Below are 27,889 nucleotides of genomic sequence, written 5' to 3'. Positions count from 1 at the left end.
CCTGGGTACCATGCTGGGAGCCAGGCAGCTGCTGTTTCCCAGCCCTGGGAGGGGGAAAAGCTTTGGTGTTGGGCAGCAGGGCAGCTCCTGTGTATGGGGAAGGTGGCAGTGCCTTGCCAATCTGCCCCTGCACTGGGTACTCCCAGCTCTGGGGCTGAGGGTGGAGGGATGGGGCAGCCACAGCTTTGAGGTGCTTGTCTCCCTCTGATGGGGTGTTGAGGTGCTGCAGGGTTTGGGAGCAGGTGAGCAGATTGCCCCCGTATGTGGCAAGGGCTGCTGTGCTCCTGGCAAGCGCCCTGGCTCTGCGGAGCTGGGTTCTGTGTCCTGGGCTCCTGCAGATGCCCCTGCTCAACTGCTCCCCAGGTCAGTCTGATTTGAAGTAGAGAGCAGTGGTACCATCCTGCCTGTGATGCTGGTGATTATTCCTGACAGGTCCCGGGAGCAGTGTTGGGCTCCTGCATGCCTCTCTGGCCCCCTGAAGCTGCAGTGTCCCTCCTGCCCTGCCCCTCAGAGCCAGCTTTGGTGCAGAGCGGCAGGTACCATGTGAAGCCAGGAGCAGCCCCTGCTTGGGTGACAGCACCCCCAGCACCCAGTCGGGGCTGAGCTGCCACATCTGCCTGCAACACCTTCCCAGAGGGATGCTGGTGAGGGCTAAAGGCAGCCAGAGATGTAGCACCTTGGTGTTTGCAGGTAAGACAATTTCCTCACCTCCCCCGGTGCTGCAAGGAAGCACTGGTGACCTGATCTTGCTGTGAACTGCTCTCCCAGGGAATGGTTGCAGGAATGCCACCTTTCACCTCTGCATCCTGCCACCAGGCCAAAGGTGTTGCACTGCCAGCAGTGCTGGTCCCCAGGGACCCCCGCAGCTGCACAGGGTTGGGCAGGCAGGCGTCTGCATGTCAGCGGGTGCAGGCGGGCATGGGCTGGCTCAGCCGCCTGGCATGTAGAGTCATGCTCTGAGCACTGTAGACCCAGCCCACACGTGCCCTGAGTGCGGGTGCCGCAGGCTGGCGGCTCTCCCCCGGCTTCCATTCATTTTCTCAGAGGGGAAACTGCTCCCTCTGCTCTGCCAGCCCCTGCTGTCACCACGATGAGTTCCTGGGTCCCCCTTCTTGCAGCCCGAGCATGGCTGTTACCTGGGTGCTGTCTGCGGGTGCCTGCATACCCCCCAGCAAGGGCTGGGCCCTGAGTGTCTTAATCCGCCATGCCCCTGAGGTAGGCAATTTGTCTGCCCCTATGAAGAGGGAGGAGTTTCCCTTCCGTAGAAGTGTGTGCTTGGCTGGCTGGGGCATCGCTAGGGCATGTGCACCCCATGGAGCTGCCAGCATGGCAAAGAGCAGCACTGGCCTCACGCAGAGGTTCTGGGGGAGCTTTGCTGCACCTGGTCCCTGCATTTCCACCCTCTCCTGTATCCCCATCTGCAGGGGCAATCCAGTCTTATTTTACAGACCCTGGTCCTGGCCACAGGTGGGGGCCGTGGGTCTAGGAGTGGAGGGGAGCAGCTCCAGCCTCAATGAGTTGAGAAGCTGGATTCCTGTGGGATGAGCCAGGCTGTGTGGGTGGTCATGTGAAGCATGGGACACATCATCTCCAGGGACGCTTCAGCCCCTGCCTGCACCCTGCTTCCTCCTGCCTCCCCCAGGTCCCAGACACCCAGCCCCAGACACCCTGCAGCCTCTCTGGGCATCCCCAGCATGACTGAAAGCCCAGCTGCAGGATGCAGCTGATGAAGATAACTTGTTAACTAGGGACTTTCAAGTCCCTTGCAGTGCTGCTGGCTCCTCATCCAGCTGCCATCATCCCCACCATCACCCTCACTTTCCGGCATGCTGGACCTGTGCCCTTGCAAAGCACCACCGGCCCTCAGCAGAGCCTTGGCAGTGCCTGGCTTTCCTCTCCCTCGTTGTCCCTGAGAGCTAGCCCGGCCTCTGCAGTCAGGCTGACCAGGGCTGTCTTCTCCTGCCTGACTCAGCCAATGGGGAGGGTCACATCTGTGCAGTGTCACCATTCCCTCCCTGAGCCCTGTCTATGTGGATGGCAGAGCCTGGCCACAGTCCAGCACAGCTTTGTGAGATGCTGGTGTGTGGCCGTGCCAGCAGCAGTCTCCAGACACAACAGTTTACAGACAGAAAAAACTTCCCATCCCTCTGCAGCAGCTGTGGGGGAGCTGGGACATGTGCTTGCCCCATGAGAAGCCCTGGGGGGGGCACAGCGGGCTCAGCCCAACCCCAAGCCTGGCTGCAGTGGGACCACTTGCCTCCATCATACTTCACCCACCAGACCCTCCCTGCTGCTGTCCCTGCACCCACTGTGGTCCCTGTAGCCAGGAGCATCTCACTTGCTTTGGGCATCCCTAGAGCCACTGGACAGAGAGGGCAGCTCGCCTGTCACAGCTTCACCCTGATGTGATACTTTGCTTCCTTTTCCGGCAGGAATGTGGCTTTGGGCAGCAGCAGGACAGAGGGTGCTGCAAGATGTCCCCTCCAGCACGGAGGAGCTGGGGATCTGTTGTCCATTTCCCTTGTGGAGCTTGGATGGCTGGTATGGCTGTCTCCCACCCCAAACCCCTTGGGGCAGGTCAGCAGGAGGTAAGGGGTGACCAGTTACCCACCCTGCTCCATTTTGCAGCCCCTGGGCTTGCTGCTGAGCACCGTGGGGTGGCACAAGGGTCCCTGAGACCACACTGTGAGAATGATGTTGGCCCTCTAGCACTCTCCCCAGGCTGGCTGGTGACAGAGGTGGGGGTCCCCAGGCCCCTTTCTCGGGATGCTGGGGTGGGCAGCTGGGTGCCGTGGCAGGGAGCTGGCGGTGGCTGGTGCTGGGAGACATTCCTGGAGCATGTCCCAACCAGCCCCTGTGGCAGGCGAGGTTCCCCCTCCGGCTCCATCCAGTGCCTCCTTTCCTCACCTACCTTGGCACCAGGTCCCCGCTCTTCCCTTCTGCCTGAAAGCCTGCAAATTTAGAAGGGCCTGGGGAGGGGGCAGCTCCCTTCCAGCAGCCCTGGAGCTGGCCTGTGCACCCCTGCCGGATGGAGATGCCCACGCCGTGCTGGAGCGCGGAGCACTGCCAGACCACCATAGGGCCAGGAAACTAAAATCCTGTAAGGCTTCTGCTGAATCCCAGCCCATGCTGGACCAGCGCCGAAGGCAGCGGTTGCAGGACATGGAGAGGGTGGGCAGAGGATGGGGCGCAGTACCCATGGCACCGTGGCCACAGCTGGCTCTGCAGCCCAGCTCATATCTCACCCTGCCGCATCTCACCATGCTATGTGACTCATCTTTCTTGCTGCCCGACACAGAGCTGAAACCTCACCTGGGGCTGTGATTTTCCTCTTGTTTCCCACTAAAGCAGCAGCGAGGCTCTTGCCTGGCAAGCGCAGGGCAGGGAGAGGCTCAGCCCCAGTGCTTCCTATGTGCCCACTCTCAAACCAGGGTGCTCCCACCCCTGGGGGTGGTGTGACCCCTGTGGGGCTTGGAGCTGGTGCTCCCCCTGTGCCTGCAGCCCAGGACAATGTCCTGCAGGGACCAAGGCCAGTGGGGCCTGGGAGATGTTTTGGGGCTTCTTGTGATCTGAGACTTATGGGGTAGTAGAGGCTGTGCCACTGGCGGTGTGTGGCCAGCTGGTGACTGTCATTTGGGGACCGGGTGGCATGCACAGGGCAGGCAGGGGTGAGGGGCAGGGGTTAGGGTCAGGCTTGTAAGCTTCGATCAGTGTCAGTGGAGAGGAGTCAATGTGCTTTGGGGCCAAGCCAGCTGGGAGATGGGGAACCCCAAGCCCGGGCTGTGGGAATAAGGACTGGTGGCCTGGCTGCCAGCCCATCAGGCTTGGGAAAGGGCCGACAGCTTTTCAGGATGTTTCCGGAGGGACTGGCGTGCAGCGGCGCAGGGCGGCCGCATGAGTCACTCGCACCTGGTGCTCTCCCTCTGCTGAGGCAGCACTGTCCTGCGCCCGGGGCCGCGGATTCCTTTCCTGGGCCTGGTATGCAGGGGTAGCTGGGAAACACCATGGAGGGGGAGGCATTCTGGTTTTGGGGACCCAGCACCCCTGCACACTCCCCTCCAGTGCCATGCAAGGGGGATGCTGCTGGCAAGACAGTAAGATGCTGCTGGGCTGCCCACAGGGCAGTGGGGTTTGAGGACCACCCCACACCAGTACCTGCCATGTTCCTGGTGGACAAGGTGGCAGGCAGAGCCCCTGGCATGGCTGCAAAGCACCACTGCCCTGGTGCCTCTGCCTGCAGTGCCTACTGGGTGATGCTCGCTTCAGCGCTGCCCCCATTAGCCAGGGCAACCCCTGGCTGCCCTTGCCCTGCTGCCGGCACCATGCCGTGAGGCTGCTCTGCCAGCTCTGGGCCTGGGGCCAGCCACAGAGCCCTTGGCAGACCCCTCTGCTCCCTGTTTAACGAAGCCCCTTGTCTAACTGGGACAGGCCGCCCTGCCTTCATTAAGCAAGCTCTGGTGGGTGGAGGGTTTTGGGATGGTCCTGACCTGGGGATGCTGGGCCCACAGCTGGACCCACAGCGCTGGGGCAGGCAGGGGGAAACCAGTGGCCACGGTGAACTCTGGAGCCATCTGGCCAGGTTTGGGAGCTGAGGCTGGGGCCTAACAAGAGGAAGGCTAACAAAGAGGAGGGTATGCACTGCTTGCTGCGCCTTTAAGAAGAGTGGGGGCATCGCCGCTCCTCCTCTGCTTGGGAACAGTGTGTGCCTGGGAAAGTTGCCTGCAGCCTGCCCTGGAGCATCTTTGCTTGGTGGCAGGTGGCCCTGCCCCAGGCCCCCAGCTGTGAGGTGGCCCTGGGCCCCAGGGTCCCCACTGTCACTCCCCTTGCAGTCCACAGGAAGATGCCCCTGGACCTGCCCACTGCCCCACCAGGAGCTGAAGGGAAGCCCCTGGGCTGGTGGCCAGGAGGGCACAGGTACATGGAGTGTTGGGGACAGGGAGATGTGGGTGACCAAGGGGACAGAGGGGAGGTGACATGGGGCTTGTGTTGGGGCCATGAGCCAGGGTCAGCCACAGGTAAACACAGGCACTAGCAGGGAGGATGGGGTACAGTGTGGTCCCACAGGGTGCCCTTGGGGCAAAGGGCACCCTGAGGGTCAGGGGTGAACCCTGGTCTTAGGAGGAGCCCCAGGACACAGTCCCACTAGTCACTGGGCAGGCAGGGAGTGAGGCCAGGGAAGTGCGGGGTCCCTGCCCACCTTGCTGGGCATCCTCTCCCTTTCGCCTCCTCCCACCAACTGCAGTCACACCACCAGTGGCTTTCCAGCAGGTTCCTCCAGCTTTGGGTTAGGTCTCTGCCACCAGTCTGCTCTGGTGGCTGCTGAGAGATGGTGGCCAGAGCAGGGTGGGATGAAGCCCACAGCTAGCTACAGGGCAGTTGCCATACTTCAGCCATGGGTGCTATCCCACAAGCTGTGGGTGCATGAAAGGTCCTGGCCCAGGCCTGGCTGTCCTGCAGCCTCGTGGGAGCTGCACTGGCATGGGGAGCAACCCTTCTCCACCATCACTGTCCTTTGCAGAGCTGGTGCTTAGAGCCAGACTCTAACCCAGAGGGGGCCGGGGGATTGGGTCCTCATGGCAGCTCCTTGCAGATCTGCCCAGGGCTAGGCAGTGCCCTGAGGTCCCTGGGGACATACTCCCCTGGGATGGATGGAGGTGTGCGGCCAGCTCCTGTCTGGCAGGTCCCAGAGCCGCTCACCACGTTCTTGGGACGTAGAGGATAGAGATGCTGGAGGGAAACCTGTCTTGAGCCTCACCAGGCCTGCTCAGCCCTGCACCGAGGTCTCCATGGCAAGCCTGGCTGAAACTCTTCCCGGTGGTCCAACCCACTCCTGCTTCACCCCCATCCCGGGGCCTCCAGCCCCTGCTCGGGGTGCAACCGGCGGGGGGGGACAGGTGTGGCACTTTTTGGGGGAGCAGCTGAAAAGTCGTTTTCCTCCCTGGGGAGCGGGTGGGAAAAGCCCATTTTGGGGGGCCGGGCTGGGCGGGGGCCGCGGCGCTCCCGCACCCCCACCCCCCCAGCCCGCCCCAGCACCGCGCTCCGGGCCGCCCTCAATAAAGGGGCGGGAGCGCTGGGGGCCGCTCCGCGCCGGCACCGCCCGCGCCCGGCTCGGCTAGGCACGGCTCGGCACCGAGCGGCACGGCACGGCACGGAGCGGCCCCGCGGGGGGCGGTGGGTGAGTGAGTGAGTGAATGCGGCCGGGAGGGCTATGGCGGGGGTCCTGCTGCAGGCGGGGGGCGCCGCGGGGCAGGACTGAGATTCCCACGCGAGTACCCTTGGGCGCTCGTCCGCCCACCCGCGCCGGGCGGCCGCCGGGCTCGCACCTCCTGGGTTCAGCCGAGCCGGGCGGTGCTTGGGCTGAGACCCGGCGTGGCCATCACAGCGGTGTCAGGCCGGGTACCCCCGCAGCCATGTGCGTGGGAAGCGGCGGAGTGTGGGTGCTCGCGGCCAGGTCTTGCCCCTCCTGGCTCCCAGCTGCCGCAGAGGAGCCCTTCCCGGGACGGCGGAGAGCCCCTGCTGGCGGGGGGAGCGGTGGGCAGGAGCAGCCGGGGTGAGCTGCTGCCGGTGCCGAGGCGCGGAGCAGGCAGGCAGGCAGGCAGCGGGTAGGGCTTGTGGAGGCAGAGCCCGCGCACACCCCGCAGCCGGGGCTGGCAGCCTCCCGCCGGCGGGGGCACGGCTCCCCGGGGCAGCCAGCGGCGCCGTGGACCAGGCCCGGCCAGGCTGAGTGGAGCCAGGTGCTGCCCGGCGTTGGGCGAGCATATGACCGTGGCCTCCCAGGCCCGGTACCGCTCCCACCTGGGCCGGGCACAGGCCAGCCGCTGCCCACCCGGCACTTCTCGGGGAGCCGGCAGACCCGGTGCGCTGTGTGGGCGCTGGGTGCTGCCGGTCACTCTTCTGGCGCGGGGGACCTGTGCTAACGTGGCCGGGCACAGCCCTGCTGCCTCACTGCCCGGGCCCAAAGTGGGGGCTCTCCCCTGCGCCGTGGGGTGCCAGCTGTGGTCCACAGGGCCGTACTGGCACCATGCCCTTCCGAGGCTGCCACGCGTCCTTGCATGGCATGGTACCGGAACCTCCCTGCTGCTCTGTCACTACTGTCCCCAGAGGCGTGGGACAGTGGTGGCAGCATCCTCTTCTGCAGGCTCCTACGATGAGCGGTTGGCTCCTGCTCCTCACCATGCTCCCTGTGTTTCTGGGCCCCCTGGCTGCCACGGCGCAGAAGAGGAGCCAAGGTGGGAGCTGAGCACCAGACGCATGCGGTGGTGGGGGGAGCAAGAGGTGCCCAGCAGCACCATGCTGTGGTGCTGGTCCATGCCCTGAGCACTGTCACTGCCCCGCAGCTGTGTGCGAGGACGTGCTGGAGGCTGACATCGCCTTCCTGGTGGACGGCTCCTCCAGCATCGGCAGGAACAATTTCCGTGCTGTCCGCACCTTCATGGATGACCTGGTAGGGCCCTTCGTGCAGGTGGTGGGCAAGAAGGCGGTGCGCTTCGCCGTGGCGCAGTACAGCGATGAGCCGCGGTGAGCCCTGGGGAAGGGGGCATGTGGGGTGATGGGGCAGCAGGGCTGGGAGGTAACACATCCCTCTCTGCCCCCCAGGGTGGAGTTCCCCTTCTCCCAGCACACCGATGGCACAAGTGTCCGGAGGGCCATCCAGCAGATGAGCTACAAGGGTGGCAACACACGGACTGGTGCCGGCTTCCGTTACGTTGCTGACAACTTCTTTGGTCCCACGCAGCTCCGGCCTGGGGTCCCCCAGGTAAGAGCAGGGCGGTGGCCCTGGGGTCACCCAGGGCGGGATGCAGTGGGTCCATGGGCCTTGGGTTGGGTCTCACAGCTCTTGCCTGGCCCCACAGATCTGCATCCTCATCACAGATGGCAAGTCCCAGGATGATGCTGAGGGGCCGGCATCAAAACTGAAGAGCCAGGGCATCAAGGTCTTTGCTGTGGGTGAGTGAGGCTTTGGCACCGGGTGAGGGGGTCTCCTGCCAGATTCAGGGTCCCTGCCCTCACCCATCATTTCCATTCCTGTCAGGGATCAAGAACGCTGACCGCAAGGAGCTGATCCGTGTGGCCTCAATGCCCACTGATGCCTTCTTCTTCTATGTTGGAGACTTCAAGCTGCTGGGGACGCTGGTGCCACTGATGACACGCAGGGTGTGCACGAGTGTTGGGGGCACCCTCCGCCCGCTGGGTATGGGACCCCACCCACCTCCCTGCGGGCAATGGGTGCCAGTGGTGCTGGGTACCAGGATGCACTCACCCTTAGCACCCATCCTCCCCAAAATGCCCTCCTGGTCATCTCATCCTGCTGGGCTCATGGCTGTGCTGTCCTGGCAAACTCTCCCTGCCACCCCACTCACACTGGAGCCAATGGCCCCTGTGTTCCCCCACAGATGAGCTCAGCCATACCGGCCCCTCCAACCTGGAGATCCTGGAGCAGGGCCTTGACCAGCTGCGGATCCGCTGGACAGCAGCCAGTGGCCCTGTGACTGGCTACCGGGTGCAGCGTGTGCCACTGACTGGGCTGGGGCAGCCAATTGTGGCAGAAAGGCAGGAGGTCAGTGCTCCCACCTCCCTACCTGGAGTCCCCGGGGGTCCCTGGCGGCCCCCTGCGTGGCCTGGGGAAGGCAAGGGGGTGACACTGTCACTGCCCAGGTGAGCCTAGGGCCACGGGAGATGAGCACTGTGCTGCGGGGGCTGCGCATGGGGACGGAGTACCTGGTCACTGTCATCGCTCAGTATGCCAACAACATTGGCAAGTCGGTGTCTGGCCGAGCACGCACCCGTGAGTGTCCATGCCCATGGGGACGTGGTCAGGTGCTGGGTACTCGTGGCACATGGAGCTGGGGGCTCATCTGTGTCCCCGTGTGCCCCCAGAGAGCCGTGCCAGCTCTGTGCTGGATTTCCGCGTAGTGGAGACTGGACCAACCTTTCTACGTCTGGCCTGGCAGCCTGGCCCTGAGCCTCCCCAGGGCTACAGCCTCAGCTACACTGTGCAAGGTGAGGGGATGGTCCCTCTGAGGCAGCGGTGCTGTCTGTATGTCCTCCCTTTATGCAGCCCCCTGGGCCAGGCAGGGAATGGCAAGGGGTTGCAAGGCAGGGTGCAGGCATGGGGTGCATGCCTAGAGCACCACAGCTGTGTGCATGCCTGCCTTCACCGCAGCGGCCAGTGCTTGTTTGCGGGCTGTGGGGCACATATACATGCAAAGATGTGGAGGCAGCATGTGTGTTCCTACAGCCAGATGCTTCGGTGCGCAGGGCTTGGGGTCTGTGCTTGGGTGTGCACAATGGCCAGTGGCCCGGTGTGTGCCCCAGCCTGGGGCTGGGAGGGCAGGCATGTGTGTGCCCCCATGGTGGCTGTGCATGGGGGCAAGTGGTAGACCCCCATCCCAGCCATGCTCTGGGCAGGAGCTGCGCACCTGGCAGCCCCTCCCTGGCCCCGGGTGCTCTGGGGGGTGCCCCTGCCCTGGCCACCGTCCCAGCCTCTCCCGGTACTCCCCACGCCTGGCACTGCCTGGCATCCCCAGGGCAGGGAGCCGGCTTGTGGGCACCCCTTCCCTGCTGGGCCTGGTGCATGGCGTGCCCCATGCCCACCCTTACTCCTCCACCTCCCCCCTAGGAGCAGCACAGGGGGAGGAGAAGACCCTGGGGGCCAGTGCAGAGTCAGCCACGCTGAGCAACCTACGCCCTGACACTGAGTATGTGGTGATGCTCCGACCCCACTACGTGCAGCAGCCTGCCATCCCCATCACCCTCACTGCCCGGACACGTAAGCACTGCACCCGGCCCTGGGCTCAGCTAGGGACAAGGATGAGTTCCTAGCACAGGGATGCCCCTCCAGTCACCATGCCCCATGGGGATGTGGCTGCCTGGCCCATTGCTTCCTGGGGGGCCAGGATGGGGATGTGGGCAAGCATGACTGCAAGGTGATTCTCTGAGCCCCAAAAGGGGCTCCTGGAGGGGATGCAGAACTGTGTGCTCTCCCAGCTCCTTTGTAGCCATACGGGAGTGTTTCCACTGGAGCTTTCCCCATGTGACGTAAAAACTTCAACTGAAAAAATTCAGGGCTTTTTTTATAAATTCAAGCACCACTCTGTTTGGGAGGAAAGCATGGTTTCTGTGAGGGTGGTGGAAAGCATCATTGGGCAAGAGTGGGGGTGAGGCCCTGGGGCAACACCTTTACAAACCTCAAATTTTGGCAAACCGATTCCTTCAGCTGCCCCAGGCAGCCTTAACCTGCAGAAAGTATTTAAGGCATTAAGAGGAAGGTGTTTGAGCTCCAGTTCGCTGGAGCTGGGGTGCTTTGAAGGAGCCGCCCGGGTGCAGGCTGCACTCAGTGACCCCAGTGGGATTTGGCATCCATGAGCAAGGGCAAGGGGGCTTCCCCCCCCTGCAGAGCAGGAGGGTTTGCAGGTGAAGGTGCTTCCTGCTGCCCCCTGCCCCACCCTCGCATGGGGGATGTGACGGGCACCTCTTGCCCACAGGGCGCCCAGCAGGCGTGCAGCACTTGGCTGTCCACAATGTCTCGGCGCAGAGCATGCTGCTGGCCTGGCAGCCCGTCGGCGGTGCCACTGGCTACCGGCTCTCCTGGGCAACCCTCACAGGTAGATGTCCATCCCAGAGCTTGTTCCCCTTCTGCTGGTGGCCCCAGGGAGGAGGGACAGGATGGGGCTGGTGGCAGCCACTGCCCGGATTCCCCAAGGGACTGCTGTGCCGGCTCTTGCAGGGCAGGACAGGCACAGGGTGGACCTGGATGCTGGGAGGACATCCCATGCGCTGCGGGGGCTGCAGCCCAACACTGACTACGTGGTGACAGTGGCCCCGCTCTTCGGGCAGTTGGAGGGTCCCACAGCCACCGTGCGGCAGAGGATGGGTAGGTGGTGGGTACAGGTGGTGACATCCTGACGCTGGTCTCTGGCTCTACCCCCAGTGCCATTGCTATGTGATGGGGCCCCACACCATGGTGATGCTCTCTACCCTGCTGTGTGAAGGGGCCAGGGACACGCTGGGGTAGGTGTCTGGCAGCAGAGTGGCACGGGGTAGCCTGGCCCATGTGGTCCCTTTTGCAGAGGCAGGTGCAGAGCAGACACTGCGGACCAACATCCTGGGCCCCACATCCATCCAGGTGCTTTGGACTGGTGCCCATGATGCCCGTGGCTATCGTCTGGAGTGGAAGAGAGCCACAGGTGGGCTTGGGGCACCTGGTCCCCTCCACAGACCTCCTGTGCCAGCAGCCAGCAGTGACCCTCCCCTCCCTGCAGGACCGGAGCCCCCTAGGACAGTGTCACTCCCCAGCAGCACCAATACCTACCAGCTGACAGGGCTGCACCCAGGCACTGTGTACCGCATCACCCTCTACACACTCTATGACGGCGGGGAGGTGGCCACCCCTGTCACCACCTTCCAGACAGGTGAGTGACCACCATGGGTCCCCTGGATTGTCCCCCACCTTCCCAAGCCATTGGGATGGAGGGACATCCTGCATGGCATTGCTCAGACTGGGGACCCCCTTGGCCTTGAGACCCCCAGCTCTCTGGTCACAACCCAGGGTTAGGATGGAGGCCATACTGTCTGGGCTGCATGGCTCCAGCCATTCCCCACCATGTCCCCTTGCAGGTGTGGAGGCGCCCGTGGGTGCCGTGTCAGACCTGCGGCTCATTGAAGAGGCGGGCAGGCGGGTGCGGCTGGCCTGGACCGGCATCCCCGGTGCCACCGAGTACAAAGTGGTAGTGCGCAATAACCAGGGTGAGTCTGCAGGCAGGCGCACAGGTGGTACCCAGGGGACCCTGGCCAGCCAGCACTGAGGTTCTGTGGCTATCTCACTCCTGGCAGATGGCACAGAGAGGACAAGGCGTGTCTCAGGCAGCCAGACGGAGCTGGAGCTGGGTGACCTCCAGGAGGGCATTGCCTACCTGGTGCGTGTCTCGGCGCTGGTGGGCAGCCGGGAGGGCAGCACCACCACACTCACTGTCCGCCTCAGTAAGTACGCACCAGGGTTTGGCACTGGGAATCCCGGTGCTGTGTTCCCCCACCAGCATGTGTTGGTCCTCTATCCCCCTGCAAGCCTTCAGGGCACCTGGGCAGCCACGGGGCCCCTCTGGGCACCCCGAGGTGACACTGCGGTGCTGTGGGCGGTGCAGAGTACCCGGCGGTGGGCAGCATCTCGGAGCTGCGGGTGACGGAGGCCGGCCCCGGCCAGCTGCGCGTCACCTGGCGAGGGCTGCCAGGCGCTGGGAGCTACCTGCTGACCTGGCGAGGCACTGATGGTGAGTGTGGGGACCGCAGGGTGCTGTGGCAGTGGTGCCAGAGCCCTTCCCAGCCCAACTGTTTCTCCTAGGTCTGGAGCAATCCCGCTTCCTCCCTGCTGACCCCACCACCTTCACCATCGAGGGGCTGCGTGCCGGCATCATCTACACTGTTGGTGTCTCAGCTGTTGTGGATGGCCGTGAAGGCAGCCCCATCACCGCCACGGGGCGGATAGGTGAGGTGTCCCCCTGCCTGTCTGCACCAGCTGGTGCCGCTTGCCCTGGGCCCAGGTGATATTAGCTGTCTTGGTGTCACAGCACCTGAGCAGGTGGGGACGGTATCACAGCTGGAGGTGCAGGCATCCAGGAGCAACGTCGCCCGTGTCACCTGGGTTGGCGTGCCGGGAGCCACTGCCTACCGCGTGGTGTGGAGCCGCAGGGATGGTACTGTGGGACAGGGACAGGGATGGGCGGTGAGAGTGGCGGGGTGGGGGACTGATGCCGTGGTCCTTGGCAGGAGGCTCAGAGAGCAGCCAGCGGGTTCCTGGACACACCAGCTCCTTTGACATCCCTGACCTGGAGGGTGGTGTCTCCTACACTGTGAAGGTGACGGCACTCATCGGTAACCGGGAGGGCAACCCCGTTTCTGTCATCGTCACCACCCGTGAGTGCTGGGGAGGGGGGCAGTGCCAGGGCAGAACCGGGCACCCCTGCCCCTAATGGCTGCCTCTCTACCCAACAGCGGAGGCAGCCCCAGTGCCCCCTGTCAGCACCTTCCAGGTGACGGAGGCTTCAGAGCACCGCCTGCTCCTGGCCTGGGTGCCAGTGGCCAGCAGTGCTGGGTACCGTCTGGTCTGGCGCCTGGCTGAGGGTGAGTGTGGCTGGCCAGCACCCCTGCATCCCCACCAGCCCCTGTACCCCATCCCCTCACCCTTCCCTCCCATTGGGCAGGGGGGCCCCAGCACAGCCGGCAGCTCCCAGCCACCACCAGCTCCTACGACCTGGGGGGACTGGAGCCAGGCCAGCGCTACCACATCAGCATCACCAGCCTGGCTGGTGGTCAAGAGAGTGAGCCAGCCACCATCACTGCTGTCACTGGTAAGGGGCTGTGTGGGGCCAAGGGGGCATTGGACCCCCAGTGTGGCAATGGAGCCCTGAGGGGTGTCCAGGGATGGGGCTGTCCAGCTTTGGGATGGGGGAGGATGATGGGTGGGGGGCCAGGAGTGGGGTGGGGGCTACCCCATGGGGCTGGGACACCCTTTCCTTCTTCTCAGCAGCTGCCTCGGCCCACGTTACCAGCCTGCGGGTGACGGAGGTGCGGAGAGACTCCGTGATGCTCGCCTGGACCCCTGTCCCTGGTGCTTCCAGCTACGTCCTCTCCTGGACCCCCCCCACAGGTGAGGCAAGCGGGCAGGCGGCCCTGGGGTGGGGGGCAGCATCCTTGTGGGGGCTGGCTGGCCCTCCTGACTCTGTCCCCTGGGCGGCAGCTGGGGGGCAGCCGGGGCGGACACTGCCCGGCACTGCCAGCTCCCAGCAGGTCTCTGGGCTGCGCCTGGGCCAGCGCTACACCTTCACACTCCGCCCGCTCCTGGGGAGCACACCAGGCACCGAGACCTCTGTCAGCGAGCGCACCGGTATGGCAGGGCTGTGCTGAGGGGCTGGGCTGGGCTTGTCACCTCTCTGCTAGCAGCTTCACCTATTCCCTGTACTTGCAGTCTGCAGGAATGCCCGTGGTGACATCGTCTTCCTTGTGCATGGCACCCGTGACAGCTCTTCCAGCGCTGATGCTGTCCGCACCCTCCTTTCCAACACTGTGTCCGCCCTGGGGCGCCTAGGCCCCGAGGGCACCCAGGTACAGGGCTGCTGCATTGGTGAGGGGTCTGTGGGGTGTGGGCAGGCAGCAGTGCCCACTACTCCCCTGCACTCTTGCAGGTGGCTCTGGCCACGTACAGCTACCGCAGCTTGCCCTGGCTGCTCCTCAACCGCTCCAGTGACCTGCCTGTCGTGCTGGAGCAGATCCGCACCATGCGCTACGAGGAGCCCAGCGGCAATGCCATTGGTGAGGGGCTGTGCTGGGAGCTCGGGCAGCAGCCAGTAGGACCCCACTGACTGTCCCCCTCCTCCTTCTTCCTCCCCAGGGGCAGCCATCACCTTTGCCAGGACTTATCTGCTGAGCCCCGGTGCAGGGCGCCGGCCCAGTGTGCCAGCGGTGCTGGTGGTCCTGGCTGACGGCCCCTCCGGGGATGATGCCATCGCTGCAGCCAGGGACATTAAAGCTGGGGGTGAGGATAGATCGGGTCCCAGAGGGGTGCGTGGGGTGGGGGCCGCATCCTGCAGGTCACTGAGGGTGCTCTTGGCTCAGGGGTCCAGGTCCTGGCAGTGGGCTTGGAGGGGGCGGACCGGGAGCAGCTCCGGCGCGTGGTCACCAGCGAGGACCCGCGGTACATCTACAGCAGTGGCAGCGACCTGGCAGAGCTAGAGGGGGAGCTCACCGATGACCTCTGCACAATCATCTCCACCAGGGTAAGGGGCCAGGGTGTCCTAAGGAGTGCGGAGTGGGAGCAGCCCCATGGGGGCCGGAGGCTTCTCTTACCCCTGGGTTCACACGGGCTTCCCTTGTTTTGCCAGCCGGAGATGGAGCCGAAGCCCTGCACCATGCAGTGCCCTAGGGTGAGCATCCCTGTGCCATGCCCTGTCCTGTCCCCGGGGCTCAAGGACGCCTGAGCTTGCTGATGGCAGCAGTACAGGGGAGAGCTGAGCATGGGGATACAGCCCCTAACCTGTTCCCTCTGTCCCTTTGTAGGGCGAGAAGGGGGACCGTGGCGAGGCAGTGAGTGTTTTGGTGTTCCCCCACTGCTGGTGGCTCTGTGGGGGATGTACCTCTCCAAATTGCACTGATGCTAGCCCACAGGGGATGGTTAGCACTGGCTTTGTCTCCGCAGGGACCACAAGGACGCATGGGGCAGCCGGGCCCCCCTGGTGAGCCGGTAATGTCCCGCTGAGGTGGGGAGTTGGGGGCAGCTCCCTGGTAGGGGGCAGCGGTATGGTCCCCTTGTCCTGCCAGTGGTGGGTGCTAGGGCAGGAACCTGTCCAGCCCTGACTGCAGGGACAGAGAAGGGAACATGCCTTGGCCACCACCTGCCACCCAGCCCATCCTCTCCGCTGTCCCTCCAGGGCCGCCATGGGCCGCCTGGCCCACCGGGACCTGCAGGGCTACCGGGTCTGCCAGGAGAGAGCGTTGAGCGGCCAGGCAAGAAGGGCGACAGGGTGAGTACCTCCAGTTCCCTCACCCAGGCGCTGGGACCCAGCCGTGCAGGGGTCTCTTTCTGCCCCTTGTCCCTCCTCCTCCTCCTCAGCCAGACAGGAGAGGGCATCTCCTTGGGGAGCCCTGGTCCAGCCCTACGCTGCTGCCTCGCACCCCAACTTGGCATGCAGGGGAAAGGCACCCTGAGGCCTGGCTCTGCCATAGGGCTGTCCTGGGGACCCAGTGCCAGGACCAGCGCTGCACAGGGCACTGGTGTGATGCTCCTCTCTCCTGCAGGGATTCCCTGGAGCTGATGGGACACCAGGAAGCCCCGGCCGCCCGGGGAACCCCGGATCCCCTGGCCAACCGGTGAGTGGGGGTGTCCCCCTGGGTTTGCTGGTGCATCGTGGGCTCTTCCCATTGCCCTGCCTCCTCCCTGAGCCAGACTCTGCCCACCCTTTCCCTGTGCCAAGGGGTCTCCATAGCTGGCAGGGTTGCTGCTGTCTGCAGTGTCTGTGTCCCAGGCTGAGTGTACTGGGCAGGGACTATCCATCCCTGCCTTGGCTGGAGCCCCTATTCCATGCCATCCTGCCCCATGCCATCCCATCCTATCCCCACTCCTCTGGATGGCAGGGACGCACATTCACCTTCTGAGTTCTTGTTTTCTAGGGCATCCAGGGCATCCCTGGCCCCCGAGGGGATCCCGTGAGTATGGCCCCATCCCTCTCAAGCCCTGCTCCCTCCCCACCCCCACCCCTCACTCTTACCTTTTGTTCCCAGGGACCACGGGGGCTGATGGGACTTTCTGGCCCGAAGGGGGAGAAAGGCGAGCCGGTAGGTGATGGGCATAGGGCTGCCCTGTGGGGTCCTTGGGGACCAGTAGGGACATTTTTCCCCTGGCACCTCCTGGCACTCAGTGTCTGGGTGACCCCAGGGTCTCCCTCTCTCCCTGCCAGGCCCCTAGCCTCAGGGTGACACTGTGGACCCCATCCTGCACTGGGGGACACAACTGGGCACATGGGGACACTGAATTTTTTTTCCTCCCTGCCCTTGTTCAGGGAGAGCCCAGGGTGAGCCTGGATGGAAGACAGGGGCTTCCAGGCCAGAAAGGGGAGCCAGGCATGCCGGTAGGTATGGGGGTGGCAATGCTGGGCGGGGTATACCAGCACCCCCAGCCTGTGCTGCAGCCCCAGCTAATGGAGCATCTCTGTCCTCCAGGGCAGCTCTGGCCCACCTGGGAGCCCTGGCCCACAGGGACCATTTGGTGATCCAGGCCCCCCTGGTCCACTTGGACCCGTGGGGCCACCGGGACCTCCGGGAGAGTTTGTGAAGGTACATGCCCCCTGGTGCCACATGGGGACAGCTGCGTGGATGTGTGGACAGATGGACAGAGGGACAGCTAGCAGCTTGAAGCTGCTCCTTTGTGCAATGCTCCTGCCCACTCATGGGCTGTGCCACCTGCACATACACATGCATGAGTTGCATGTGCCCTGGTACCACTGATGATGGGCTCTGTCCAGCATGTTCCCCCTCTCCATTCGAGGGTGCATGGGAAGAGTCCAGACCTGCCCTTACCTGCTTTTTTCTGCCCTTGCAGGGGGAGAAGGGTGACCGAGGGGAGAGGGTGAGTGGCTCCACGTTTCCCTGGCTCCTCTACCCTCCTTGACAGAGGTCCTGTGGGTGCCTGAGGGCATTGCAGCCCACCTAGGGTGCTGGGAAGGACCAGGCCCTCTAGGGCTGTCAAGCAGGAGCTGACCCCTGTCTCTGCAGGGCCCCCCTGGACTTGTGGATGGGGCAGCACCTCGAGGGGAGCCCGGCCCCCCGGTAAGTCCCCAGGCCAGCAGGGGTGACAGAGGGGAGTGGGGCCATGACAACTGTGTGTCCCCAGGGCTGAGCTGTGCTCTCTTGCAGGGCCTGCCTGGGGACCCTGGGCCCCGGGGACCTGCTGGGCCCCCCGGCCTGAAAGGAGAGAAGGTAAAAGGGCAGTGGGGATGCTCTGTGCTGGGGTCAGACCCCGTACCACTTTCTAGTGGGGATGCTCATCCCCCCCCTCATGGGCATCCCCATCTCATGGGCATGGCTGTCACCTTTCCTAATCCCCAGGGTGATGGCAAAGAAGGTTTCCCAGGGCCACCTGGCCGCCCTGGGGACCCAGGAGACCGGGTGAGTTTGCCAAGAGAAGGTAAGGTGGGCAGGAGCTGGCCTCGCTGGTGAGCCAAGCCCTGAGGGCACCCCAGAGGACTCCTGCTCTGGCCAGCCTGGGTATTTGCCCTGTCATGCTGGAGGTGACATCTTCTCTATGCTCCTTTGCAGGGCCCTCGGGGACCGCCAGGGGAACAGGGCAGGAAGGTGAGTGGTGTGGGGAACGAAGGGATGCTCTTGCCTTTCCTTTGGTGGGGACAAAAGGGGTCTGGGTGCTGTGCCAGGACCCGTGCCATCCCCCATGGGTCCTGACTTCGTCTTCCTCCTGCACCAGGGAGACCGTGGGGCACCGGGCGAGCTGGGAGAGACGGGCGAGAAGGTGAGGTGGTGCTGGAGTGGGACCATGCCGTTTGGCAGCTGGTGTCCCTGTGGCCCCGTGGTGGCTGTGCCCTGGGTTTTCTGTCAGTCCAGTGCTCTCGTATGGGATTCAGGGCCAGGCCCCAAAGGGCTCTGGGGCAGCATGTGGGGCAGGGGCAGTGTGGCATGGATGGAGGGAAGGCTCCCTGAAACTTTCCTCTGCTTCACTCTGCAGGGAGACCGTGGTGTGCCAGGCCCTGAGGGCGAGAAGGTAGGTAGGCTGGGGTGGCTGTGGCCATGTCAGGGCGATGCCTGCCCCTGCCCCGGAGCAGCCACCCTGGCATGGGGTGGGAGGATGCCCTTGACACCTTCCTCTTCCTTCCCTCCTCCAGGGTGAGGTTGGACCCCCGGGGCGACCAGGGCCTTCAGGCAGAGAGGTGAGCTGGGGCAGCGGCTGCAGTGCTGTGGACCTGGCATCCTGGGAGTCGGGGGCTACCATGCCTGCAGAGCATGTGCGCAGGCTCTGCTAGCCCCCTGAGGTCTCTTCTCTCACCACAGGGAGCTCCTGGACTGGCTGGCCCCCGAGGGGAGAAGGTGAGGGCAAAGTGGGGACCCAGCAGGATGGCAGGGTCCTGCTGGGGAAAGGGCCAGCAATGACACCCATCTCTCTGCAGGGTGATCCGGGACCACCTGGCAAGCCGGTAAGTGATGCTGCCCAGCAGGTCTGCCTCTGGCTGCTGCAGCCCCGGGACAAGGAGCCATGGGGCAGTGCCCAACATGGTCCCCTCTGCTTCTCCCCCAGGCTCCCAGTGTGGCCAGTGTTGCAGGAGAGAAGGTAACCCTGCCCCGGCCATGCCTCTCCAGCCCCATGCTGGCACCACCTGGGGCATGGCCAAGGGCAGGGGAGGGGGGGACAACACAGCTGGGTGTCAACCTGAGGGGATGCCCATGGTGGTGCCCAGACCTGGCTCTCCCCAGCTGCAGTGGAGGGAAGGAGGGTGGTTTGGGGTGGCTGATTTTGTCTGCTTCAGGGTGACAGAGGCTTCCCAGGACCAGAAGGACCTCCTGGCCCCAAGGGTGATGCAGGAGATAAAGGTGCCCGAGTGAGTATCTCCTGGAGATGGGGGTGGGGAGCACAGGGGGCATGGCACAGCCCCCCTAGGCTCACAGCACCTGTGCTATTGCTCCAAGCTGCATTCCTTCATATATAGGGTGCCCCTGGCCTGAGCATCCCGGGGCCAGCTGGCCCCAAAGGTGATCAAGGCGAGCGGGTGAGTCTGGGTGTGCCCTGGGGCTGGAGCTGGCGGGGCTTCGAGCTGGGGTACCAGCTCATGGCCTTGGTCCATCCCCTGGCATGGGCTCGTGGCCCTGGTCCCTCCCCTAGCACGGGGCCACCCTGGTACCTGGTGACACACGCTCTCCCTCTCCAACAATCAGGGTACCGTTGGCCTCACAGGCAGGAGTGGCCCAAAGGTATTGTCACTGCAGGAGGCATCACCCCTCCATATATGTGTTCATCCGTCGGGCTCTGGAGGGGCTGTCCTGTATGCCACGCCACAATGCCCCTCTGGGGAGTGGAGGGTGCTGTGCTGAGCCCCTTCTCTCCCTGGCAGCCCCCTGCACCCCCTATGCTTCCCTGACCCATTCCCCCTTACACCCTGCCTAGGGCGACCTGGGGGAGCCAGGGGAGAAGGGTGAGCCAGGCCGACCAGGCACACCGGGGCAAACTGGGCTGCGTGGCAAGGAGGTAGCGTGGGGTGAGGCGGGCGGCAGGCCTGGGGGCCATGGGGCACTGGCGCCCCGAGGATGTGGGGAGCCAGCAGGGAGCACAGAGCCACCAGTGACTTGTGCTTTTTTCCCCCTGGCTGGTGCCCGCTGGCCTGTGCTGCAGGGAGAGCGTGGAGAGAAGGGTGATGAAGGTACCCCGGTAAGTGAGGACCCCATGGGACCACTGTCCCCCTCCCCACTAATCCCCACTCACCCTGCCTCTCCCCACAGGGCGAAGCAGGTCTGCCTGGCAAACCCGGAGACAGGGGCCCCCGGGTAAGTGCAGGGCTGGCAGGCACCCCAGGGTGGGCAAGATGCCCAGCAGCCTCAGGGTGGCTCCCATTAATGCACATCCTCCCTCTGCCCCCACCCAGGGCCTTCCCGGCTACCGCGGCCCCCCCGGGGAGAAGGGTGACTCAGGGGACCCGGGTCCTGAAGGCAGGAACGTGAGTACCAGTTCATGTGCACCCACCACCCCGTGGGTACCCACTGCCCCACGAACCCCACTGTCCTGCACCCACCCCTACCCCATGGGTACCCTCCACCCTAGGGGACCAACCACCCCCTGGTCCCCCATCCCCTCATCCCCTCATCCCCTCGCCCCATCTCTCTCTCCCACAGGGCAGCCCTGGAGCACCAGGGAGCAAGGGTGACCGTGGGGAGCCGGTGAGTGACACTGGTGTGGGGGGCACATGAGGCCACCCACCTGGCTCCCACCCCGGAGCCAGTGCTGTTCTCCCTGGGGCCAGGCCAGCTCCCTTTAACCTGCTTCCCATGCTCTTCTTTCAGGGGCTTCCTGGACCCCCAGGACGAACTGTAAGCTCTGCCCCCACCCCTTTCCCTGTCCATGGGCCAGAGCCCAGCCCCATGCTCTCTAATGGCCCCTCTCTGCCCCACAGGTTGATGTGGGGCTCAGCGGAGTGGTGGAGAAGGGCGAGAAGGTATTGAGTGGGTCCCCTGGGATGCGGATGGCAGGGTGCCCCAAGCTCCTTCCCCACCTGGCTCTGGCTGTGTGCTGGGGTCCTGGTGCACCAAGCCCTCCCTGCCCAAAACAGCCCCCTCTATGTAGAGCTGATGTGCACTGTGGCTGAGATGCATGAGATGCAGGGCCACAGGGCATCAGGGGGCACATGCAATCCAGAGGCATGTGGGCTTATGCTCCTGCGTGGTGCTGGGAGGAGGATGATGGGGCAAAACGCCCCTGTAGAGCTGAGATCCTCAAAGGAGCTGGTGTGCTTGTGGCTCTCCACCCCCACACAGATCCCACAGCAGTACCCTGTGTTCCAAGTGCTCTGCTTTTACAAGCCAGCTCAGTCTTGGGGCAGTTTTGCCTGTGGGCTGTGCTCTGCAGGGTGCTGGAGGGTGCCTTGGTCCTTGGCCATGGCCAGTACCTTCCCCCTCCGGCTTGGCTGGCTTTTTTCAGCCCGTGCCCATGTTTTCAGACCTTTGCTATTATACCACCCTTAAACCACGGAGCTTAAGCAGAGATGCTCAACACGGGATCTGGCACATACTCAGCACAGGTGTTTGTGCTGGCAGCAGAGCAGTACCCTCTAACTGTGGTGCCCTTCCCTCTCAGGGGGACCCCGGAGACCCCGGCGAGGATGGCGCAAAGGGTGCCCGGGGCGACATCGGCTCCCCAGGCCTGCCCGGAGAGAGGGTAGGTGCTGGGTCTCTGGTGTGGGAGGCAGCAGGACAGAAGCACCTAGCAAGATGGGCAACGTTCTGTAGGAGAACTGAGGGTCCTGGTGTGCAGGGGCTAGCGGGTGAGCACCCAGAACCCCCTCCTTTCCCCCATGCCCCACTGCTGAACATGTGTCTCTATTGCAGGGTGCGGAGGGCCCCCGTGGCCCCCCTGGTGCACGGGTGAGTGCCCTCTTCCCCACAAGGGGCTGAGTGTGGGGTCCATGCCCTGCTTGGCTCCCATTCAGGGGTGACAATGCTCACTCCTCTTCCCACCCCACAGGGTGACCCTGGGGACAGAGGCCTGCCAGGAGAGAAGGTGAGGGGGCTGCGGGCTGCAGGCTGCCCCACAGCACCCCTATCCTGCCTCACAGCTTCAATCCTCCTGCCCTGCTCTCTTACAGGGGGACCGTGGCGCACCAGGGCTGGATGGCCGCAATGGGCTGGAAGGCAAACCCGGGCCCCCGGGCCCTGCCGGGCTGCGGGTGAGCATGGTCCAGGGTGAGCATGGTCCAGGGTGGGGGTCATGGCTGCCCCTGGGCATCATGGGTGAGGGCTGCCAGATGGTGGGGCTATGGGGCAGGAGGAGCCACCTCCCCAGACACCCTCTGCTCCAGGCTGGGGATGCTCATGGGAGGCCTGTGGCAGGGCGGGGGATGTCCCTGCCCTCACCTCTTCCTTGTCTGCAGGGAGACCCAGGGAAGCAGGGGGACCCCGGCCGGGATGTAAGTACCTTCGGGGAGAGTGGGTTTCGGTTGTGCTCCCACTGGGGCCATCGTGCTTGTAAGGGACTGACATCCTGTCCTGCGCTCCTTGGTGTGGGGCAGCACAGTGGGACCATACCCTCTCCCTGGTAAGGTGCCACTGTCCCAGCCATGCTCCCTCCTCCCGGAGGTGGCTGGGGGAGGCAGGTGCCCTGCTGTCCTGTGCTCCCCTGTCTCCTTTCCCCACAGGGGCTGCCCGGGCTGCGTGGGGAGCAGGGACCGCCTGGCCCCATGGGCCCTCTGGGACCACCTGGTGTCCCTGTAAGTACTGGCCACCCTCTGCCCTAGGATGCATCCTGCTCCATGCCCTCTGCAGTCAATCCCGGCTGGCTCCATCTTCTGGGGCTCACCCCATGCCCAGCTCCCCTCTGTGCACTGGGGTCATGGTGGGGCCCAGGGACCCCCAGCTGCCAGTGCCAGGAGAAGCTCTGGGTGGGATCTCTTACTGCCTTTGCTTCCTCCCAGGGCAAACCCGGCGACAACGGCAAACCTGGCCTCAGTGGCAAGAACGTGAGTAGGGGGAGTGGGGCTTGGCTTTGGGGCTCACCTGGGTGTCCTGAGGGCCAGTGATCCCAGTCCAACATAAAGGCAAGGAGGGCACGCAGCAAAGGGGCCCTGCACTCTAAGCTGTGCTCCTGGTGCCTGTCCCTGTCCTGTGTGGTGCCCATGCCAGGGGTAGCTGGGGCGGTTGAGCTGGGCACTGACTGGCAGCCTGTGTCCCCAGGGAGAAGATGGGACACCAGGAGAGGATGGGAGGAAGGTAAGGAGCCAAGCCCCGGGTGGTCTCTGTGCATTCTCTGCACAGTCACCACGCACCCAGTGGCTTCTCCCTGCTCGGGTCCAGGAGCATCATTTTGGGGCAGCATCCCTCTAACTCCTCTCCCTCCTGGTTAGGGAGACAAAGGAGACACGGGACCCCCTGGCAGAGATGTGAGTACCTCCCTGCAGAGGAGTGTGGTAATGGGGGTAGTGTGTACATGCACCCACTGGGTACAGACCTGGGCACCCAGGTCCTGGGGGTCACGCTGCTGTCTTGGCAGGGCCGCAATGGTGTCAAGGGTGAGCAGGGGGACAGAGGTGTGCCAGGCCCCCTCGGCCCCCCCGGCCTCCCTGGTGTCACGGGGCAGGTTGGCCCCCCTGGCCAGGTGCGTAGTCCTCGAGCCCATGGTGCCACCTCCAGCCCCTGGAGTCTGGGCTGCCATGAGCGCCCTCAGGGCACTGCCCCATGTCTGTGGGTGCTGGGTGCCATTGCGTCCCCTCTTTGTCTTCTAGGGCTCACCAGGCCTTCGTGGGGTGGCTGGACCAAAGGTAGGTGTGCTCCTGCCCCTGTGCCAGAGGGCATGAATCCTTGGTGGAACTGGCAGGGCTGGACCCTGGCACAGGAGTTGCGGCTGGGCAGCCTGGCTCTGCCCCATCTGATGACTTTGCTGTGTTTCAGGGGGACCCAGGGGAACCTGGACTGCGAGGAGAGCCGGTGAGTACTGACAAGCTGCAAGCACCTTAGGCTGGTGGCAACTGCAGCCTCTGCCCAGGCAGCAACAGCAGTGTTAACTCTGAAACCTACTGAGGACAGCATCAGCACTACTCATTTCACCCACCACACTTCTGTTCATCTTTGCATTTCCTCTGCAAATCTAGGGGCAACCTGGCAAACCTGGAGCACGCGGAGACCCCGGGACTGCAGTGGTGAGTCCAACCCAGCCTGCTGCGCTGCGACACCAGGCCTGGGGGACAGAGGACCCTCCACAGCCCTTGTGGAGGGAGCAAACCAACACCCACTTTGTTTTCATTGTCTTTTTTTTGCAGAACATTGAACGTAGCCTGGAAGCGCTTGGCATCAAGGTACGTAGTCCCTGCCTGTTGGGCTGTGGGCTGTTCCTGCTGCACAGCAGCACAAAGGACACAGGAGGTGGTGGGAGATCCAAGCAACCTGGGACAGGTTGACGGGGCTGTGAGATGCTGCTGTGGCTGGGTTGCACTGACCCCCCAACTGGTGGCTCTTTCCTCCCTCCCAGGTTTCATCCCTGAAGGAGCTCACGGGTGCCTACGACGGGAGCTCAGACTCATTTCTGCCAGTGTCTGAGCGGCTGCGGGGGCAGAAAGGCAGCCAGGGGGAGCCAGGAGAGAGGGGTCCTCCAGGCCGAGAAGTGAGTGGAGCTGGGCTTGATGCTGTGCCCAAACATGCTTCCCTGCTCCCCCGCTCCCCCTTACCCAGGCTGGCTATGGGGGCCGCATGGCAAGCTCAGCCCTGGGATGTTCAGGGGACCTGACAGCCCCTGCACAGAACTGGTTCTGGCAGCACAGTGTTATGTTTTGCAGGGTTCCTTAGGCTTCCCTGGTGAGCGAGGACCCAAAGGTGACAAGGGGGACCCAGGTGCACCTGGCCCCCAGGGCCCCACAGGCCGTGCTGTGGGTGAGCGGGGTCCTGAGGGGCCGCCTGGGCAGCCAGGGGAGCCTGGCAAGCCGGGCATCCCTGGGGTGCCAGGCCGGGCTGGGGAGCTGGGAGAGGCTGGGCGAGCCGGCGAGAAGGTCAGTGTGTGTGGAGGCATGGGGCTGGGGTTTGGGGAAGGGGCTTGGGGACAGCCCCATGATGGCCACTGTGTTATTTTCCCAGGGCGACCGGGGTGAGAAGGGCGACCGGGGTGATCAGGTGAGCTGTGCACCTCTCAGGGGGATGGAGGGCTCTCCAGGCAGAAGCGGGATACCCTGTAGGGACTAGAAGTGGCCATACCAGGATGGCTCTGCTCCCCCATGCTCTGCCATCCCTTTGATGCTCAACCTATTTTTCTCCCCATCCCAGGGCAGGGACGGCATGCCTGGCCCCCCAGGGCCCCCGGGGCCCAAGGTAGGTGATGACTGCTCTGGGGGACCACCCCCAAGGGATGCCAGCATGCACTTCCAGGGATGGATGGCCACATCCAGTCCCCTGGTATAGGGGCTTGGGGAGGGCTGTGTCCCTGCGGGGACCTTCCTGGGCTCCCCTGGGTGCCAGCCCTGACTGTGCCCTGCCTGCAGGCAGACGTGGTGGAGGGCAGCCTGACGGGCTTCCCAGGCGAGCGTGGCCCTGCCGGACCCAAGGGAGCAAAGGTGTGTGGCTGGGCAGAAAGGTGTGGGGCAGGCAAGGTGACTGAGCCAGGGACAACACGATGAGCTGGGCTGGGACTGAGGATGGTGGTGGGGCAGGCATCCCCAGGGGGGCAGCAGGGGCTGATGGCATCTGTCTTCTTCCCAATGCAGGGTGAGCCAGGAGCCGAGGGCGAGCGGGGATCCAAAGGAGATAAGGTCTGCGGTTGCAAGCCTCCCGCTGCCAGTGGGGCAGCCCCATGGAGCAAAGCCTTGTGTGGGAGCACTGCTGGAAGCACCCCACTTTGGGTGTCAGCAGGCCCTGGGGTGGGATGGGAAGGCCACTGCCTGTCCTACGACCCTGTGCTTGTCACCGCTGCAGGGTGAGAGTGGCCTGCGGGGCGAGCGAGGGGAGCCCGGTGAGAAAGGCAGGGATGGTGCCCCAGTGAGTACCGCGCTGTCCCCCCGCCTGGTGCTGTCCCCAGACCGCTGACCCCTGCCTGGCACTGACCCTGTCCTCATCTCTTGCTCCAGGGTCTCCCGGGTGAAAGAGGGCTGGCTGGCCCTGAGGGGAAGCCGGTGAGTGGGGACATGGTGGGGGGATGTGGGCTGGGACAGGGGGAAGGTCCTGTGGTCCCACACCAGCCACCACCGGCTCCAGAGGGAGCATTCATGTCTCGTTCATCTCCTTCCCATTTCTGCATAGGGCCTGTGGGGCTTTAGTGGGCTTCCCCCACCCCCGATAAGTGTCCCTGGCTGGGTACCACACACCATGAACAGGGAGCATTTGGGGGGGGCAGGCAGGGCTGTTTGGGGGTGGTGGGCTCCCACTTGCCTGCTGACACTGACATGGTTCTTTTCAGGGTTTGCCAGGCTTCCCCGGCGTGCTGGGACGCCCGGTAGGTGTCTGTGTACCCCCGCATATCACTGTGCCCCCCTGCCTCAACATGCAGCCAGGGTGATCCTGGCCATGGGGGCTGGTTGAAGCTGTGGGGGCCACCCTGCTGGCTGGGTGGGTGCTTGGCCCCAGGCGTCTTGCCAGCAGCTGGCCAGTCTTGTCCTCACTTGGTGTGGGTGCTTACCAGAGCTGCTGGCACTGTCAGGGTCTCCTCTCCCAGGGAACACCCCATGCACCCACTGGGAAAACTTATCCTTGCAGTGACCCCATCTCTTCCTCCCTTCAGGGCAGCCAGGGAGACCCAGGACCCCCAGGACCCCCGGTAAGAAGCCACCCTGTGCCATGTGCAGGGGACTGTCATGCTAGGGAGATGCCAGACAGTGGGTGTCCCCCCAGGGAGCAGGGAGGGGTGGCAGTGCTGGGACCATGCTGCTCCACTGCCCTCTCCCCATCCTGTGCCAACAACAAGCCCTGTCCCAACTTAATGTCCCCTTGTCCCCTGCAGGGTAGTGCTGGCCCACCAGGGACACAGGGCCCACCTGGAAGCAAGGTAAGGCATCAGCATCATCATATCTGACCTGGCAGAGGAAAGCAGTGCCTTGACAGATTTGGGGGTTGGAGGGAGGGCCACATTTCAGGACATTTTGGGCTGGAAGGAGGGACATTTCTGGCTGGCCCCCTTCCAGATCCAGCTGGCCCTGGGGAACAGCCCCATGGCAGGCATGGGGATGTGACCATGGTGGCTGGTGGGTCAGTGCGGTGGGACTGACGCAGGTGCTCTCTTTGCAGGGTGATCCGGGGGAACCTGGCTCCAGCATCCGGGTGAGCACTTGTGCCTTCCCCATCAGCACCCATTTGGCCCCGCCCAAAGCTGCCATGCACCTTCCCATGGGGGCAGCCAAGGTCCCGGCTGTGCCAGGGCAGTGTGCCATCCCCTCTGATGCAGCTGTTACAATTGCAGGGCTTGCCTGGTCCCCAAGGAAGCATGGGGCTGCCTGGCCCCCCTGGCCCCCCTGGCCCGGGGGTAGGTATTTGCAGGACCCCTCAGTCCCTCAACCTGTCCCTTGGCCATTCCCTGTAGCCTGGGCTACAGCTTAAGTTCTGCTAATGTCTCCCTTGCAGGGCCCACCAGGTGCCTCTGGGCTGCCAGGACAAGTGGTGAGTGTGTTTTCCTCCACTGCCTGGCTGCCATCAGTATGGGCACTCAGGGCTACTTGGGGGGCTGTAGGACCCTTATGCCCCAGCCCCACTCTTACCACCCACAGGGGGAGACCGGGAAGCCAGGTGTGCCAGGCAGGGACGGCATGCCGGGGAAGGACGGCGAGGCGGGGATGCCTGGGAAGATGGTACGTTGCTGCTCACCTCATCCGGTCCCAGCAGGAGCCCCATGGGGCTCAGCATGGGGTGTCCACATCTGAGGCTGAGGGCTGTGCCCTTGTGCCAGGGCATGCCGGGACCTTCAGGCCCTGCTGGTCCCAAGGGAGAGCCAGGGAATGCTGGAGCCCCAGGGCAGGTGAGTGCAGAGCTGCCTCCTCGGTGGCCGGGAGCTTCCCTGATGTTCCTAGGCTGGGATGAGGGGGAGCATCCCCATGCAGCCCTGCTCACCTGCCTCCTCTCTCCTCTGTGCCTCAGGCCATCACTGGCCCTCCCGGTGTCAAAGGTGAGAAGGTAAGGAGCCAGGGTGCGAGGTGGAGGGACTCCCACCCCTGTGTGCTGCCGAAGCCAC

General features: G+C 64.3%; 1 protein-coding gene across 1 annotated transcript in view; it reads left to right on the top strand.

Annotated features, from left to right (window-relative positions):
• The first annotated feature begins 6,099 nt into the window (after positions 1–6,099).
• The window catches only part of COL7A1 (collagen type VII alpha 1 chain), a 30,663-nt gene continuing 8,873 nt past the window's right edge, over positions 6,100–27,889 (top strand). The window contains exons 1-89 of the mRNA XM_064455660.1: positions 6,100–6,175; positions 7,139–7,229; positions 7,338–7,518; positions 7,597–7,756; positions 7,854–7,947; positions 8,033–8,191; positions 8,394–8,557; positions 8,656–8,785; positions 8,878–9,000; positions 9,620–9,769; positions 10,485–10,604; positions 10,727–10,873; positions 11,070–11,186; positions 11,262–11,411; positions 11,617–11,745; positions 11,833–11,979; positions 12,141–12,266; positions 12,338–12,481; positions 12,564–12,689; positions 12,763–12,909; positions 12,988–13,116; positions 13,197–13,343; positions 13,520–13,642; positions 13,733–13,879; positions 13,961–14,097; positions 14,178–14,304; positions 14,384–14,527; positions 14,608–14,768; positions 14,874–14,915; positions 15,049–15,075; positions 15,188–15,232; positions 15,420–15,512; positions 15,787–15,858; positions 16,159–16,194; positions 16,270–16,323; positions 16,548–16,616; positions 16,708–16,821; positions 17,087–17,113; positions 17,260–17,313; positions 17,401–17,463; positions 17,593–17,652; positions 17,803–17,838; positions 17,966–18,010; positions 18,224–18,259; positions 18,381–18,425; positions 18,547–18,582; positions 18,663–18,689; positions 18,791–18,991; positions 19,026–19,091; positions 19,200–19,259; positions 19,426–19,461; positions 19,655–19,735; positions 19,880–19,915; positions 19,987–20,031; positions 20,130–20,201; positions 20,377–20,421; positions 20,545–20,571; positions 20,655–20,696; positions 21,335–21,415; positions 21,586–21,621; positions 21,722–21,757; positions 21,843–21,923; positions 22,128–22,163; positions 22,392–22,463; positions 22,668–22,712; positions 22,927–22,962; positions 23,097–23,132; positions 23,243–23,347; positions 23,475–23,510; positions 23,641–23,676; positions 23,841–23,888; positions 24,009–24,044; positions 24,218–24,349; positions 24,522–24,731; positions 24,817–24,852; positions 25,003–25,047; positions 25,218–25,289; positions 25,440–25,484; positions 25,648–25,710; positions 25,800–25,844; positions 26,129–26,164; positions 26,450–26,485; positions 26,669–26,713; positions 26,953–26,985; positions 27,125–27,187; positions 27,286–27,321; positions 27,429–27,509; positions 27,608–27,676; positions 27,796–27,831. Coding sequence (XP_064311730.1) covers positions 7,148–7,229; positions 7,338–7,518; positions 7,597–7,756; positions 7,854–7,947; positions 8,033–8,191; positions 8,394–8,557; positions 8,656–8,785; positions 8,878–9,000; positions 9,620–9,769; positions 10,485–10,604; positions 10,727–10,873; positions 11,070–11,186; positions 11,262–11,411; positions 11,617–11,745; positions 11,833–11,979; positions 12,141–12,266; positions 12,338–12,481; positions 12,564–12,689; positions 12,763–12,909; positions 12,988–13,116; positions 13,197–13,343; positions 13,520–13,642; positions 13,733–13,879; positions 13,961–14,097; positions 14,178–14,304; positions 14,384–14,527; positions 14,608–14,768; positions 14,874–14,915; positions 15,049–15,075; positions 15,188–15,232; positions 15,420–15,512; positions 15,787–15,858; positions 16,159–16,194; positions 16,270–16,323; positions 16,548–16,616; positions 16,708–16,821; positions 17,087–17,113; positions 17,260–17,313; positions 17,401–17,463; positions 17,593–17,652; positions 17,803–17,838; positions 17,966–18,010; positions 18,224–18,259; positions 18,381–18,425; positions 18,547–18,582; positions 18,663–18,689; positions 18,791–18,991; positions 19,026–19,091; positions 19,200–19,259; positions 19,426–19,461; positions 19,655–19,735; positions 19,880–19,915; positions 19,987–20,031; positions 20,130–20,201; positions 20,377–20,421; positions 20,545–20,571; positions 20,655–20,696; positions 21,335–21,415; positions 21,586–21,621; positions 21,722–21,757; positions 21,843–21,923; positions 22,128–22,163; positions 22,392–22,463; positions 22,668–22,712; positions 22,927–22,962; positions 23,097–23,132; positions 23,243–23,347; positions 23,475–23,510; positions 23,641–23,676; positions 23,841–23,888; positions 24,009–24,044; positions 24,218–24,349; positions 24,522–24,731; positions 24,817–24,852; positions 25,003–25,047; positions 25,218–25,289; positions 25,440–25,484; positions 25,648–25,710; positions 25,800–25,844; positions 26,129–26,164; positions 26,450–26,485; positions 26,669–26,713; positions 26,953–26,985; positions 27,125–27,187; positions 27,286–27,321; positions 27,429–27,509; positions 27,608–27,676; positions 27,796–27,831 — 7,206 coding nt within the window. The 5' untranslated portion in view covers positions 6,100–6,175; positions 7,139–7,147. The remainder of the gene's footprint in view (positions 6,176–7,138; positions 7,230–7,337; positions 7,519–7,596; positions 7,757–7,853; positions 7,948–8,032; positions 8,192–8,393; positions 8,558–8,655; positions 8,786–8,877; positions 9,001–9,619; positions 9,770–10,484; positions 10,605–10,726; positions 10,874–11,069; positions 11,187–11,261; positions 11,412–11,616; positions 11,746–11,832; positions 11,980–12,140; positions 12,267–12,337; positions 12,482–12,563; positions 12,690–12,762; positions 12,910–12,987; positions 13,117–13,196; positions 13,344–13,519; positions 13,643–13,732; positions 13,880–13,960; positions 14,098–14,177; positions 14,305–14,383; positions 14,528–14,607; positions 14,769–14,873; positions 14,916–15,048; positions 15,076–15,187; positions 15,233–15,419; positions 15,513–15,786; positions 15,859–16,158; positions 16,195–16,269; positions 16,324–16,547; positions 16,617–16,707; positions 16,822–17,086; positions 17,114–17,259; positions 17,314–17,400; positions 17,464–17,592; positions 17,653–17,802; positions 17,839–17,965; positions 18,011–18,223; positions 18,260–18,380; positions 18,426–18,546; positions 18,583–18,662; positions 18,690–18,790; positions 18,992–19,025; positions 19,092–19,199; positions 19,260–19,425; positions 19,462–19,654; positions 19,736–19,879; positions 19,916–19,986; positions 20,032–20,129; positions 20,202–20,376; positions 20,422–20,544; positions 20,572–20,654; positions 20,697–21,334; positions 21,416–21,585; positions 21,622–21,721; positions 21,758–21,842; positions 21,924–22,127; positions 22,164–22,391; positions 22,464–22,667; positions 22,713–22,926; positions 22,963–23,096; positions 23,133–23,242; positions 23,348–23,474; positions 23,511–23,640; positions 23,677–23,840; positions 23,889–24,008; positions 24,045–24,217; positions 24,350–24,521; positions 24,732–24,816; positions 24,853–25,002; positions 25,048–25,217; positions 25,290–25,439; positions 25,485–25,647; positions 25,711–25,799; positions 25,845–26,128; positions 26,165–26,449; positions 26,486–26,668; positions 26,714–26,952; positions 26,986–27,124; positions 27,188–27,285; positions 27,322–27,428; positions 27,510–27,607; positions 27,677–27,795; positions 27,832–27,889) is intronic.

Source organism: Phalacrocorax carbo, chromosome 6, assembly GCF_963921805.1.
Source record: "Phalacrocorax carbo chromosome 6, bPhaCar2.1, whole genome shotgun sequence".
NCBI classification, from domain to species: Eukaryota; Metazoa; Chordata; class Aves; order Suliformes; family Phalacrocoracidae; genus Phalacrocorax; species Phalacrocorax carbo.
This window is presented reverse-complemented; position numbering and strand designations above follow the sequence as displayed.